Raw genomic sequence first — 15,608 nt, 5'->3', positions numbered from 1 at the left:
GAAATGGGAGCTTTCTCCCACAGCCTGGTCCGTGGTCCGAGGCCAGCTGAAGATAATATCGAGCTCCTGGTTGTCTCCCAAGGCCAATAGATTGCCCTGTTCCTCTCCCAACAGAAACAAATTACTCTGTTCTGCACTTAAATCCTGTCGCATAATTTCAAAAGCAACAGTTATTTTCCTCTGGGTACAAAAAAATCTGTTACATGCTGATTTCAGGGAGATTTTTCCTTTTGATTTTTGAAGTCTGTCACTTGTGTTCCTGAACAAAGCTTGCTTCTACTCTACTCTACTCTACCCTGAGCCAGGGTTGTGAGCCAGAAGCTGCCCCAAGTCCTCCAGCTCAATTCCTTCCCCTACGGAGATTTAAAAAGTCTTTTCTGGACTTTAAGGGTCTTGGAGCAAGGCCATCTGCAGAACTCAGACACTGGCTTCTCCAGGAAGCTTTTGCTCACATCTTCAGGCCTTACAGAACATTTTATCTTGACCCTTTTTAATGTAGTGTCATGTAATATTTTATACCATAATTGAGTGTTTGTATCTCATCTCCCCAATCTACTGCAAGCTTGGAGGCTCTTCAGAACCCATTTTCTTCCAGAGAAGAGAACATGGGCATAGTGTGCATGTGTGAATGAGCTAAGATCCTGAAGAAACTTCTGCTCAGTTATCAGGATCAGACCGAGATGGGAGAAATGACATTATAGAAGACCAGATTTGTTCACAGGTAAAAAGTGGTCCTTGGGGCCCAGATCTCTCCGATGACAAATCAAGTACTCCATCTTTGTTCCCTTCCCCTCGTATCCAGGAAAACCGAGAACACAGTGACTCTGTGGCCCAGCCATTGGGTTTGGAACACCACTTTATTGATACATCACCAGTAGTCACCACCTTCACTTGGTTCAGCACAAATATAGAGGACGGAGCCAACACAGGTTCTGAGAATCCCTCTCAGGCAACCGGATGGGGTGGCCAAGGGCTGGTGGGTAGGGGAGGAGTCTGGATACACTGGGGAGAGCCAGAAGAACATCCTACTATGTGGTCCTCCTGGAGCTGACCATCCTTTACCACTTTCTCACATTCACCCACACACACACACACATAGATATTTGTATAGCCTTATATTATACATCATATATATAAAATATATATTTATACTATACACAGGCAGTAATGCTGCGGAAAGAGGGGAGAGGGAAGGATGGAACACCCAGTTAGGTCTATAGACACCCCAAGGATGCAGTCAGTGGGAGCAGCGTTGAGAGGCAGAGGGACAGGGATAATTCTTGATGTGGGGAGCATTGACCCAAAGTGGCCCTTTAGGCCACCCTGTTTTCCATGAAGGATTCTTGGACCCAGATTTAGCCAGGACCAGGACCAGGCAGAAAGGCAAGATCTAAGGAGAAAAAACAATTAGGAGCCCTTGGTGAGCTGAAGGAAGTCTGGGGGGCAGTGAGGACCTAGAAATAGTGAGGAACTTGGGAAATGAATGGGGCATCAGACTAGGAGGTAAAAATCCTGGGTTCATCTTGAAGAAAATTAGATGCTTGCTTCCTATAAAAGCACCACAGTCCTATCAAACAGATCTGGGATCTGCTGGAGGCACCCCAGAAAATCTACAGGTCTGAAGCCCGTCATGGACCTCCTGGGAGCTAAGTGGGGGTGAGGAAATCCATGATTAGGATCAAGGCAGGGGCAGAATATATGGGGTTGGATATGACTGAATGAGACCTTGGCTGGAGTTGGAATCCAGCAGAGAGAAAATGATCCCCCATGAGCACCCCCTTCTTCTACCACACCCACCAGCTCACCAGCCTGAGCTGAGGTCATATGGTCCAGCACCTTGCCTCCAGGTAGGTAAGATGCACTCCCACTTTCCAGATGAGGCAACCGAGGCCTCCAAGGCCTAAGGGCTTTGTCCAGGGTCTCCAGTATCAGGCAGATCAAAGCCCAGGAATTTTGTCCCAATATGAGTTCTGGTGACCTCAGTGGAGGTGATCATGGGGTGGGACGTGTATAGAAGAGGGTTGCTAGGGTAGAACTCCTTGAATCTCTCACAGATGAATATCATTTTGAGGTTTTTTTCACCCCCATTCCCTCATTTGGACTTTACAACATTCCATGAAGGCAGAGATCAAAACCCTCCATTTGTGGATGAGTAAACTAGATCTGAGAGCGGACTGACTTTACTAGCGGTGAACCAGAACAAATACTTGAATTGGAAAGGAATTCAAAAGGCATCTAGTCCCCTCCCTGCCTCTGTCAAAGCCTTTATACCCAGCCACGGTTGGAAGGCTTTTAGTGACAGACGGCTCACTGCCTCTTTAAATAGACTATGCTTTTTAAATAATTCCGTCCCTTCCATGGAGCCCAAATGGGCTTTCCTCCAATTTCCATTCATCATTGCTAATTAGGTCATAGACTCACAAAATGCCAACAGAAGAGGGACCTTCAAGATCCCCACTGATGAGATCGATTTGGAGGCTGTCCGGTCCAACTTGTCATTGTATAGGTGAAGGCTGACATGGGGAAAGGGGTATCTCCCAGGTCACACACAAGCCAGTGGTGGGATATGAACCCAACTTCTGCCTCCAGATCCCCAGCTCTTTTCACTACTGCCCTTTAATGCCTCTTCCCCATAATGGCCTTTCAGATACTAAAGAAAAGCTTCATCCTGTCCCAAGTTTTCTCTCCTCCCCAGTTCCTTCATCTGATCCAAATAGGACAGTTTGCAGCCCCTTTCCCCACTGGCATCCTCCTCCACAGCCTATTCCATGATCTCGCCAGCCTTGAGGATTGGGGGCGGGGGGGAGGTGGAGTTACAGCTGGACTTCCCTACCCATATATAGTGTTCCTATAGTTACTAGAAGTCTGTTCTCCAGTGGACCCTGCGGCTTCCCTGAGACAAGGGCCTATCTGTGGATAATGGGGCCAGAGTGGTCTGGAAGGAGGCAGCCAGTCTGGGCTCCCCTCCCTCTCTCCTCTGTCATTTGCTATGTGACATCGGGCACATGGTCGTGTGAAGCAACAGGAGCATTATGTAAACACTGGACTTGGGGTTGGAGGAGCCAGGTTCCAGCCCTGCCCATTAACCTGCCTCCTGACCCTTCTCATGCTTTTCTCTGGACCTAAGGCTATTCCTTCACCCTCCAGATAAGGGGGGCGGATGAGGCTGGATATTCTACATCAAGGTCCTAACAAAAGGGGAGGGGGTGGCAGCGGGTGTGAGCAGGTACTCTGGGAGATGGGACCAGGTGTGCAGCTGGCATTCAAGGCTCTCTGGGAGGCCCAACTTGCCTTTCCAGGCTTTTCTCCCTTCCACCTCTCATTCCTTTCACTCTAGCCAAAGGTCCCATGCTTTGCAGTAAGAGGCAGTGTAGCCTAATGGATAGAGAGCCAGCCAGCCAGCCTCAAAGTCAAAGATTGTTTTCAGTCTTATTTGTGATCCAGGGCAAATATTTCACCTCAGGACCTCAGGAGTGTTGAATGACTAAGAAGGGACCTGTCTACATTTTCTCCTTCCCCCTAAGAAATCACCAGCCCAACCCAGTATCAAACAGTTCTAGGTGGGACCGTGAGCTCCTCGAGGACAAGGACCCCATCTCCCTCAGCTTGAATCTCAGACTCGTTACCTCACACAAGGCTGGACCCGGAAAGAAAGATGTTTTAGAAGTGCTGATTCAGGAGCCAGATGCTCGACACACCCAGACCATCTATAGTGTGGCCACATAAAAGCCCGACTAGTACAAAACATGTGTGTGGGACGGCCTAAATGAGGCAGGACAGAGACACAAAGATGGATCGTTGAGCTGGATTTGGGGGGCGGGGGGGGTAGAGGAGGTTGGGGATTGTTGGGAGCACGGAGTGCAGGAGGCTGCTCTGGTGCTGGCTGTCCCCATAGGATGCTGGGATTCACAACTGGGTCACTGCAGTTCCACAGAGGCTGAAGGAGCCAGCAACTGCGGGGAAATTGGGCGCAGGACAGAAAGGAAAGGGAGCTCTTTGAGGGACATTCAGCGGCCTGGGAACGACTCAGCTGATCTCCAGTGGGAGGAAGGCGAGTTCCTGTGTGGGCATTGTTGGACGGGGAGAGTGAGGTCCCTGTACCCCTGGATTGGGGAGCCGGGGAAGGTGACGAGCGCCTTCTCTTTGATCTGGAAAGCACTGGGACCAAGAGGACATGCAGGTCAACAGGGATGGGCCCTGGCACCTGTTAATCCTGCCCGTCCGAGCCAACCGGAGACCCCAGAAATGGCAATAACACTGAAAGGGCCCTGCAGCACCAGGAGCCTGGAAAAGGAGCCCAGGGTCTGAGGGGGAAGGCTGCGATGGGTGGGAGGGAGCGGAGAGAGGGCATCGGGATCAGTGCTTCGTGAACCGATGGGGAAACGCACTCGAATCCAGTGCCCTCCCCCCACACTGGGCCCTTTTGCCAGTGGGACCCCTCCACGCCAAGCCCTTGACAGACAAATGTACTTACACTTTCTCAAATACGTCCACCTTCTGGTGATACACGTGTCACACACACAGACACACACACACTCACACACACTCCCTGCCCCCCTCAGCCACAGCCACGGGCCCCTAGGATGGACACCGGCCTCCTCTCCTGGACGGTCAGCCCCTCCCTGGATGTCCCCTAGGACCCGGTGGAATTCAGAGACATTTCTAATAAAATTGGAGAGGGAGAGGACGGACACAGACTCCACTGAGCTAGAGGACGGGGCTGGGAGAGGAGAGCAAGTGTGGACTGGGTGTGTGCGTGAGTGTGCAACAGCTGGGGGGCTGGGGAGGGAGAAGGCAATGGGGGTGTCTTTGCCTCTGGACGCGGAGGCGAGGGGGGGGCAGGAGGGGCCGTCACTGGCTCAGTACCCCTGTGTCTGGTAGCCCTGGGTCTCGGCATCAAAGGCATTGGCAGGCTGCTGGTAGGAGCCGCCAATGTCGGGCCCAGCCTCCGGCTCATTGGCGTAGGGGGCATAAGGCATGGTTGAATCCTGGCTCGGGTCCGTGTAGTCCTGGGAGAAGAGGGCCGAGTCAGCGCCGATCCGGTACCTCTGGAAGGCCAGCACCGCCTGGCCCACCTTGGGAAGGGGTGGATGGCCAAGGGCAAGGGGGAGGGGGACACCGGGAGGGGAGGAGACACACAGACAAAAGCCAGGTTAGTCAGTGTTAATGGTTAGTACGTGCACCATGCTGCTCTGCGGGGTTAGTGCCCAGAACCGGTTAGCACCGAGGGGGAGCGGAGGTGACGGGGAAGGAGCCCGCCTTCTGGGAGGGACCCACTGCCACCAGCCGGCTCCCGGGCCGGGACAGCGCGCCCAGACGCCAGAGGCAGCGGGTCCCTGTGCCCCGTCTCTGCGGGACTGTCGAACCTGCCCGTACCCTGGGACCTGCTGCCATTCCTTCCCGAGGGAACCAAGAGGAGGCAGTACCACGGTGAAGGCCCTTCCCTCGGCCCGTTCGTGCTGCCCGAGAGCACATGGCCCCGGGCCTGGGGGCCTCGGTCTGAAGACAAGCTCAGGAGACGCTTTTCCTGAGACCACACAAGGTTACGTAAGCTTGGGAATTGTCCCCGGGACAAGCTGAGCCATGAGAAGAATCGCAGCTTTGCTGCAGCTGCTGAGAAACATCAGCACGTTGAGCCTTGCCCCTACAAGCCAGGGAGCTGGAAAGAAACTAGGCCGACTTTAAGAAAATGTCCAACAGCTTTGTCGTGGCAAAGGTTCCAGGCGCTAAGGGTGCTGTGCTAGGAAATGGGGCAATTTCTGGGGAAATAAGAGGGCTTGGGGACTGCCAGTAAAGCCCCACAGCAGTCCAGCTGACTCTGGATACCAGGCCCAGAACGCGCACACAAAGCGAGCCAGACATGGTTAAGGAAGATAGATGGCTGCTCAGCCAGAGCCCACCTGTTGGCAGGAAGTCTGAGACAGGAAGGAGAGGTGAGGCTGGAGTTTTAAGGCACAATAAACTCCTCCTTCCCAGCTAGGAGGCTCAGCCAGAGCACACCTGTTGGCAGGAAGTCTGAGAAGGAAGGAGAGGTGTGGCTGGGGTTTTAAGGCACAATATCATGAGTAAAGTCCTCCTTCCCAGCTAGGAGCCCACCTGTTGGCAAGAAGTCTGAGACAGGAAGGAGAGATGCTACTGGAGTTTTAAGGCACAATAAACTCCTCCTTCCCAGCTAGGAGGCTCAGGCAGAACCCACCTGTTGGCAGGAAGTCTGAGACAGGAAGGAGAAGTGAGGCTGGAGTTTTAAGGCACAATAAACTCCTCCTTCCCAGCTAGGAGGCTCAGGCAGAACCCACCTGTTGGCAGGAAGTCTGAGACAGGAAAGAGAGGTGAGGCTGGAGTTTTAAGGCACAATAAACTCCTCCTTCCCAGCTAGGAGGCTCAGGCAGAGCCCATCTGTTGGCAGGAAGTCTGAGAAGGAAGGAGAGGTGTGGCTGGGGTTTTAAGGCACAATATCATGAGTAAAGTCCTCCTTCCCAGCTAGGAGCCCACCTGTTGGCAAGAAGTCTGAGACAGGAAGGAGAGATGCTGCAGGAATTCTAAAAGCTTATGAAAACACGGAAAAAGAGCAGAACAAGGAGCAGTGGCCATGGCTGGAGGGTGGGAGAGGAAAAAAGTGTATGAATGGGATAGGAGGAAACATGCTCCTGAGTCATGGTCAAACTCCCAGAAGGAGCCAACGTAACAAGTGCAGAAGAGGATCCCTTCACTAGCCAACAAGAAATCATCAGGTCAAATGAAAGGACCATGATTCTTTAGCCTAGAGAAGAGGGGATGTGAGAAGAACATAAATCATTCCTGTGGAAGAGGAGCAGAGATGGAACAGGCCAAAGGTGATCTGATTGAACCTTGGAGCTGGCCCTAAGCAGAATGGGCTGCCTCAGGAGAGGGGAGCTCTCTGTTGCCCAAGATTCTCAAGGATGCTAAGTGACCATGACTCATCTTCCTTTAGATATTCTTTCCTTCATCCAGAGGGCAGTGGGGGCTGAAGCCCTTCTCATGGAATATAGGTTCCCATTCTCTCTGTTTCTGTGCCTTAGTCCCTTCCCAGATATAAGCTTCCATAATCCCCAAAGAGATCACAACCTGCTTCCCCTCCTACATTCACCCAGTTTATGTGGGAAGAGATGGCAAATCAAAGCTATCGATTAGTGATGAAAGTGAGTGTGTACCTGCTACTGTTGTTCTGAGGGAAAAACATTCCCCTTCACCCCAGATTACTAAATCAAAGAGGAACCTGGAAAGAGTGTCCATGATAGGAGCTAGGGGCTTCCCTTAAATCCCAGTGGGAATCTCGGGGGAACACCCATCAATGAACCAATTACAGAAGAGATCATGGAGATTGTACCCAGAAGGGTGGTAGAGTCTGCACAGTCTAGGCAAAGAAAAAGAGCTGGAGGAGGAGAAGGCATTAATGTTTATCCAATGTTGAACAGAAAGGCCTTTGGCCACCCACATGGGGATGGCTGCCAGACATGAAGGAAAGGTTCACGGTGTCTCAGGCTGAAGAACACCTATTTTTGGCACCTAAATCCATTGCTCTGACTCCTTCCAACCTCACCAAGTGGCTCTCTGATTTGGATCGAGTCTCCCAAGTAGACCTTTCTGTTGGGAAGGTGATATGCTGACCAGCTATCACTGCTTAGCTCTTCTGCTGATCTATAAAAATGGACAGATTGGTCCTTTGGTCCTTCTGGGAATATTCATTGGGAATCCATTCTCCAGAGCTTGAACATCCCTTGGTGAGCAGAGGAAAGGGAATCCCTTAATTAGCAGGGGTAGATGCTAGACCCTTGACTCTCCCAAGATGCAGGTGTGAATACCCTGTAAATCGGGCTGAGAGCTGAAAGGAGCAGGTCAGTATCTGTCTGCCCCTGCCCTTCCCCTACACATGCCAACTCCCTCCCCTCCAAGCCCAGGTTGGGGACCCAGAGGTCTGTGTGATAAGATCCACAGTGTCTGTCCTGGGGCCTGGGGAGGTCAGACAGCCGTGAGAAGGGGAATTATGGCTGAGGTGGAGGAGGTGTGGGGAAGAGCGTGCTGTACTCCTCCTGAAAGGTGATATCCTTGAGTCTCCGGGAGGCCAGGAACGCAAGTATGCTCTGTAAGGAGAGAGCAAGGTTGAGTGGGTGGGGAGAGGTCAAAGCTTTAGAGCTGAAAGGGACCTTAGAGACCCCATTTTTGCAGAGGGTGAAAAGGAGGCCCAACAGAAGACAAATCGTCCAGAGTCCCTCAGGCGATAAATGGTAGCGCTGGAGTTCAAAGGCAAATTTTCTGCCAAATGTGGGACTTTTTCCACTGTCCTGCCAGGCTTGTCTGCTTAGCTGGAGGATAGAATGTCCTTGGCCCAGGGGAGGGGAAGGACTTGCCCAGGATTTATAGGAAGCAGGCATCCAAACCAGGTCTTCTGCCTCTGGATCCCGTGATCTTTCCACCAGCACAGGGATGGATGCCCCCACCAGACCTTCCGGAGGCAGAGGCTCAAATACAAAGCCTTAGAACACAGATCTGACTAGGGGCTTCTTGTTTGTTTCTTTGTTTGTTTTTTACTGAGGCAACTGGGATTAAGTGACTGCCCAGGGTCACACAACCAAGAAGTGTTAAGAGTCTGAGGCGGGATTTGAACTCAGGCCCTCCTGACTTCAGGGCTGGTGCTCTGTTCACTGTATCAACTGGCTGCCCCCTCGGTTTCTTGTTTTAAAAGCAGGTAGCTAAAGAGCCGTCTCCCTCACCTCAGATCCCCATGAGGTTGTGGTAGCATAGTTACTATGCTTTTGGTCACTGTTAGCCAACAGCTTCTGGGGAAACAAGAACCTCGGGTGATTGAGAATTGATAGGAGTAGTCAGGGTCAGGAGCAGGCAGGGCATTCGACTGGCTCGGGTACAGCTTGGGACACTATTCTGACTTCTGTATATGTTTCAACTTCTCCATTAGGCTGTCGGCAGGGACTGTAGTGCTTTTTGTCTTCGCAGCCCCAGCACCAAGGACAGTGCCTTGTACGTTTGGAACATGAAACACTGGGGTACAGAGTGAATATAATTGGGTTTGGATCAGGAAAATCTAGAGCTCAACAACATCTTGTTTCTCAAACTAGTGGCCAGAGTTAAAGGCTTAATGACCTTGAACTGTGAGTGATCACCCTTTTTTATAGGACACTCTCCTCTTTGAAACAGATCATTTGGGTTCCTCTTTCAAAGACTTTCTGACGTTATTCTCATATCTGTATTTTCTCTGTCTCTCTCTCTTTGTCTCTCTCTGTCTGTCTCTCTGTCTCTCTCTCTCTCCCTCTTCTTGTTTCTCTGTGTGTCTCACCTCTCTCACTCTCTCTGTCTCTGCCTCTGTCTGTCTGTCTGTCTCTGTCTCTGTCTGTCTTATGGCAACACTGACCAGTTTGCCCATTCCTATTATCCCATCCAGCCAGCCAGAGTAAGACATTAACTTGTGGTACCTGCCAGTAAGGGCAGTAAGGGGCTGGTGATCACTGGGACCCCCTGGCCACAATTTTAGGCTTTCTGTTAGACCTGAACTTCAATGCTTGGCTCCTTCATCTCCGCAGTTAGTGCAGAGACATGCTCTGACCAAATGCCGGTGGATGGGTGATGACATGGCAGGAAATCTTCACTAGACTTGGCCTCTGAAGACTGGGGCTAAGACTACTTAAGACTAAGAATCTCGGCTCTGCCGTCAGCTAGCTCAGTAGGTGATCTTGGGCAAATGCTTCTGTTTAAGTCTCAATTTTCTCATATGTAAAATGGAAAGAGAATTCTTTTCATCGCCTCCTTCATAGAGAAGAGAGCACTTGGTAAATTAGCCCAATGAAAATACAAATTATTCTAATTATTTCTCCTGCAGAGGACTGCAGAAAGACCTTTGGCTCCGAAAGGCTTTGCCAGCAGAGACCAACACTCCAAGCTGGAAAGGCTTTGCAGGCAGGGGCAGTGATGGACTGTCTGGCAACCAAAGACTAGCCTATTAATGGCAAGGGGACTAAGAGCAGATGGGCCCTCAGCTGTTATATTATTTCAGCCACTAATTCACAGCACCAAATACTAACTCATACATAGCATGGTATCTATGGAGCACTGTTGTGTGCTCATTGGATTTTATGGTGTTCCTTCATTAACCTTGGAATAGGATGCTCTCTTATGTAGAAGTGAAGAAGTGAGCTCTATCTCTAGAGGGTCAGCAGTGTGGGTAGTTGGATAAACTAAGAACTGGTTGGTCCAAATCCTGGGCCTCTTTCTTCCTTCTAGACTCACCAGACTTCCTAGTTCAAGTACCTTAGAGCCCAGTATGCTCTGCCTGCAAATAGTTGGCTCTTGCTAAAACCAGCGTAGAGGAAGGAATACATGATTTCTGGTAGCTGGATCAGAAGCAAAGGGTCTCAACTTACCCAGGTAAAGATGGAGAAGAAGGAGAAGGTGATGGCCGCTCGAGCTGCATCTGACCCCTCGTTCATAGGATTGTGTTCGGGTTTAGAGACCTGCCACTGGTTGGCCAAGAAACAGAAACCAACAAACCAGAGGAATGCCCAGAAGGCTGCAGGAGCCCAGGAGAGACAGTGGGGAGGGATGAGAAGGGGAGAGAGAAGTGTACACACATGTCACACAAAGCGAAAAGAAGAAAAAGGCAAAAGAGAGAAACGATTGTATAAGAGAGAAAGAAAGACCCAGGAAAAAAGAAAAGGATCAGTGAGGGAAAGGGTAAGAGACAAAGGCATGGATATAGATACAAATCAGGGTCAGGAGCCAGAGATGAGAGACAGAAACAGACACACACAGGGTGAGAGGAAGGGAAGGAGGGAGGGAGACAGAGAGAGAGAAAGGAAGAGAAAGAGAAAGAGAGTCATATTTCTTGCATTTCTCTCACCCGCTCTGAGGTCTAATGACCAGCCAAAGTCTCTCACCACTCCCACCTCCCACTGCTGTACACAGACTGTAGAAGCAGCTCTGTCCTTGCAGAGCTCACCATCCCCTCTCCTTAGGATGCCTCAGAACTAGAAATGCTGTTCCTATGGCCCTGTCTCTCCCAGATGTCCTTGGAGACCCAAGAGGAAGTCTCACCTCTCCTCTGAGGAAGCAGGTAACTTGCTACCTAACCCATCAGCCATTCTGTTGTTGTATAGATCACCCCATTTTGAAGCCTTCCTCTAAAGTTCACTATGTCTCAGAAGCAGGATCTTGAATCCAACTCTTCCTGACTCCAAATTTAGCTCTTAAGCCACCAAGCCACACTGCCTGTTTTTATATTTCCAGGGCACTTTGAAGTTTACAAAACACTCTCCTCTCAACACCCTGTGAGATAGTTAGTGAATGCACCATTATCTTTATTTTATAGATGGGGAAACTGAGTTTCAGGGAGATGAAAGGATTTTCCCATGGTCAAACAACCTCCTACTAGAAGAGGCAGCTTGGTGGAAAGTACATTGGATTTTAGAGTTAAACGCTTATATCCTTTGGTGCAGATAGGCCATTGCCAAGGAGGTAAAAAATTAGGAAGAAAAGCCCTAAGTACAGCAAAATAGCATTTTTGGTAATGGCCAAGAATTGGAAACAAAGTAGAAGCCCATCAAGTTGTGGTAGGTGAATATCAGGTGATTTTTCTGTGCTGTAAGAAATATGATGAATATGATGAGTGCAGAGAAGCATTGAAAGACTTAAATGAACTGATACAAAGTAAAATAAGTAGAGCCAGGAAAACCCTATCTAAAAGACCACAATAATGTCAATGGAAAGAATAACAGTAACAAAGATCAAAACAAAACAGTGACATGATAATGACCAAGCCTGGCCCTGAAAGAAAAATATGAGAATCTTTACCCATCACTTCCTAAATTGCAGAGGTGAGAGGCTGAGGAGACGGGATGCGGCACACACTGGAAGGCTCAATTCGTGTGTTGGCTGATTTTGCTGATGTTGTTTTTATTTTTATTTTTTATTAGTAATAGCTTCCAGGAAAGGAGAACAATATATTGAGAAATGATGATGATGTAAAAAATATATCCTTAAAAAAAAGATAGTATTTAAGAACAGGAATTAGATTTCAGGACATGGCTTTAAATATGGAATGACAGCCTCTTGAAGAGAGTTAGAATAAAAGGGCTGGGAAGAATCAATTTTCTTGGGCTCAGTGGTACCCATCTGTAATCCCTACTGGGCCATAGCTGAAGCTGGCAAACCATATGAGATTAGGAGTTCTACGTAGGGCTAAAGCCAAGCAGGTATCTGCACTAAGACCAATATCAATATGGTGAGTCACTAAGAGTGGGGGGCCACCAGACTGCCCCTTTTGGCTGAGAAGAAAGCTGAACAAAATTGTACACATATCAAGAATATATTTATTTAATATGAATCGGGGTATGTGTGTGTGTTCAGGACAGCATATAGAATGTCAAAATGAAGTCAGACCTGGCTTTAAATCTGGCCTCAGACACTTCCTGGATATGTGATTCTGAGCAAGTCAGAAAGATGGGTCTGAGTTCAAATTTCGTCTCAGATACTTATTAGCTGGGTGATCCTGGGCAGGTCACTTAACCCTGTTTGTCTCAGTTTCCTTATCTATAAAATGTGCTGGAGATGGGAATGACAAATTGCTCCAGTATTTTTGCCAAGAAAACCCCAAATGGGGTCAGGAAGAAGAGGACATGATTGAACATGACCAAACAACAACAACAAATACACACACGTGTGTGTGTATTCACTATAAGGATATTGAAGGACAGTCCCAAGAGAGAAAAAGCATAATGGAAAGCAGTTGGATGAAAGGTCAATAGAGAAAGAAACATAATTTTGTGATCAGAATATGTTACAGACCTTCTGGATAGAAAGAGGAAATAGATGAAGATCTTAGGAAATGGCTCAGAAGTCTGGCATAGGTTGTGACAGAATATTTGGGACTAGCTTCACTTATCTGGATAGCTGCTGGAACTCTCTCCGCCAAAGGCAAATGTTTTAATGAGAATTTTATCCTTCACAAGGTAGAAGAACTGACAATTAGAAGCTGATGATCATCAATAAGGAAGACATGTTTGCTGTAGTCAAAATGATGGGAATTCTGAGAGAGTGACTGTTCTAGCCTCGTATTCCTAATAAAGAGCTCCCATGTGTAGAGAGACCAGCAAAAGACTGAAGACCATGAATGACTAGAATGATTAGAAACTTGAGTTCACGCTGAAGGAAGACTGGGTCAAGGGATTAAAGACATTTGGCTTAAAGAAGAAAAAAGTGAGAAGGCAACGTCGGTGGCAAGGGTATCACATGGAAAAGGGATTAGACTTTGCTTGGCTCTGGACAACAGAACTAGGAGCCATATGTTATAATTGCAAAGAAGCCAATCTACCAACAGAGCCTTTCGAAAGGAGGATGGCAGCTTTTGGAGAGAATGGGATGGCCATCACTATGGGTCTTCAAGACAAGTCTGTACAAAGGTAAGTTCCTTGAGGGCAGGTATTGATCGCTTTTTATCTTTGTCTTCCTAGCCCCTGGCCCAGTGTCTGGCAAATAGCAGGCACTCAAGAAATACTTGATTAAGGTAGTGACTGAAAGTAACTGAGCCCTTGCCAGGTGTAGTCACAGTGGCAGTTCTAGTTTGGGTAGAGCCTGGAACAGAAGGTCTTTTTAAATTGCGATTCATTGACTCTGACTTGAATTCCAGACCTGGATGGCCTTAGGCTAATTATTTGACCTCAGTTTCCCCGTCTGTAAAATGAGAGTGTGATGATTCCCAAAGTCCCTTCCAGTTCTATATCCAAAACTGAACGATATAAGAATTTAGGATAATTTTGGAGCTACATCTCATACTTGGGTCCCAGGAGAGCACAAGTCTATACCACAGATCACTGTTTAAAGACCAACTCAAATGCTTCCTCCAAGAAGCCTTCCTTCATTCTCAGTAACAATGTCCCCAAATCTCCTTTATCATTTATTTGCCCCCTCTCTTAGGAACTGGTCATGAAATACTGGGGACTAGTTATCTGAGTGTAGTCTTCTTCCTCCCAACAAGACTGAAAGTTTCCCCCATCCAGCCCATTCTCTTCATACAGAACATGGGTAATAAATGTTCATGGAATCAAGCCTCCCTTCCACAACCCCAAGGATTATGACGCACACCTCCACCTGACTGAGAAGGAACGTAAGGCCCCGAGAAGCTAAAGATGGTGGGGGGACGTGGAGGGGCCGAGAAGGGCCCACCTGCCCAACCCCTCTGAGACTCACCCGAGACACCGATGTCCGAGATCACAGCCTTCTTCCGGTCTTTGACGCTGCTGATCTGAGGGAAGTAGACATCCAGGGCCAGGTAGAGAACGCAGGTGAGGAAGGCCAGGACGCCCACAGTGACTCCGTAGTTGCAGGCGTTGCGGTTCCGGTTGTAGATGCAGAATTTCTCACTCTCCTTCGAATCGTTTATGTAACCCTCATTCACGATGGAGCCAAAGACAACAATGGCAAACAGCTGGCCGGGACAGACGGAGGGCAAATTGAGAACAGGGGGCTGGTACCTTGGCACCCACGAGCTGCCCCCACTTTCTTACTTTGATTTGAGAAAACTGGACAAATACTGTAGGCTGGGGCTATATTGAGGATGGCACAATAAAGAGGTAAAAAAGGCAAAAAATGGAACGACATTGCCTCCAGCAAATAGTGAGCTCTTTGGACCCAACCTGTGACCTTATTTTTATATAGGGGGCATATTATGCTCCTAAACTCGGGGCTCCATGAGGGAGCAACCGTGAACATTGCATGACCCTCTTGTCATAGTAATAATACTAATAATGATAACAATAATAATAATAGCTTACAATAAGGTGATTTTTGTGGCTTACATCATGCTTTCCTTATCCTGTCCTGTGAGGCAATTCTTTTTTGATGTTTTATAAGGAGTTTTAATCAATCAGTCCATTGACAGGCATTCCTTAAACATGGATCATATGTGTCAGGCGCCGGGTTAGACACTGGAGTGATCTAATCAGAGCCAGAAACAACCTGCACTTTCCCAAGTTTATCTTCTAGTGGAAGAGCAAACATGGACATGGTTAACTAAAAATGATCAGAATATACACGGAAGGCATCGAGCCCTTTGTTCTGGGGGGCTGCTCTAGCACCCTGCAAGTGCAGAAGGAGGCCCAGGAGCCGGAAGGGATCTAGGAGTTCCAAAAGGTAGGGATGGGAGCCGGATCTGAGGCAGGGAGACTGAGCCGGAGCATTGGGGAGATGGATGGATGAAGAAGGGAAACCTGGGAAGGACCCAGCTGATGAAACCTTTAAATATCAAGCAGATAAATTTATGTTTGATCATAGGCAAGAAGGAGCCGTTGGGGTGTGTGTACACAGGATAAACAGATGAATCCAAGGTAGCGTGTAGGGAGGGCACTAGCCGTGGGGTGGCTCAGGAAAGGCTTCATCTGTGCACTAGATGCTACCTGAGTTGTATCTTAAGGAAAGAAAGGGGCTCCCTGAAATAAAGATAAGGAGTGATTTCCAGGAATTGGGGGCACCAGTGTAAAGGGAGATTCAGAAAGAGAGATGATTAACTGTCCAGACCAGCAAAGGAGACAAAGAGGATGAGAACTGAGAAGGGGCTGTTAGCCTGGGGGGGACAGGAAATCGCT

At 48.7% G+C, this 15,608-nt stretch overlaps 1 protein-coding gene across 2 annotated transcripts in view; it reads right to left on the bottom strand.

Annotated features, from left to right (window-relative positions):
• Window positions 1-838: 838 nt before the first annotated feature.
• SYNGR1 (synaptogyrin 1) overlaps window positions 839-15,608 on the bottom strand; it is a 30,202-nt gene continuing 15,432 nt past the window's right edge. The window contains exons 2-4 of one of the 2 annotated variants that reach the window (XM_051962013.1): window positions 14,215-14,452; window positions 10,395-10,540; window positions 839-5,075 (exon numbers count right to left, since the gene is read on the bottom strand). In XM_051962013.1, coding sequence (XP_051817973.1) covers window positions 4,860-5,075; window positions 10,395-10,540; window positions 14,215-14,452 — 600 coding nt within the window. In that variant the 3' untranslated portion in view covers window positions 839-4,859. Of the gene's footprint in view, window positions 5,076-7,399; window positions 8,103-10,394; window positions 10,541-14,214; window positions 14,453-15,608 lie in introns of those variants that run through there. The other variant, XM_051962014.1, reaches the window with a different exon arrangement.

The sequence above is a fragment of the Antechinus flavipes genome, chromosome 5, assembly GCF_016432865.1.
Source record: "Antechinus flavipes isolate AdamAnt ecotype Samford, QLD, Australia chromosome 5, AdamAnt_v2, whole genome shotgun sequence".
NCBI lineage: Eukaryota > Metazoa > Chordata > Mammalia > Dasyuromorphia > Dasyuridae > Antechinus > Antechinus flavipes.
The sequence above is the reverse complement of the archived record's forward strand: the minus strand, read 5'-3'. Positions and strand labels throughout refer to the sequence as shown.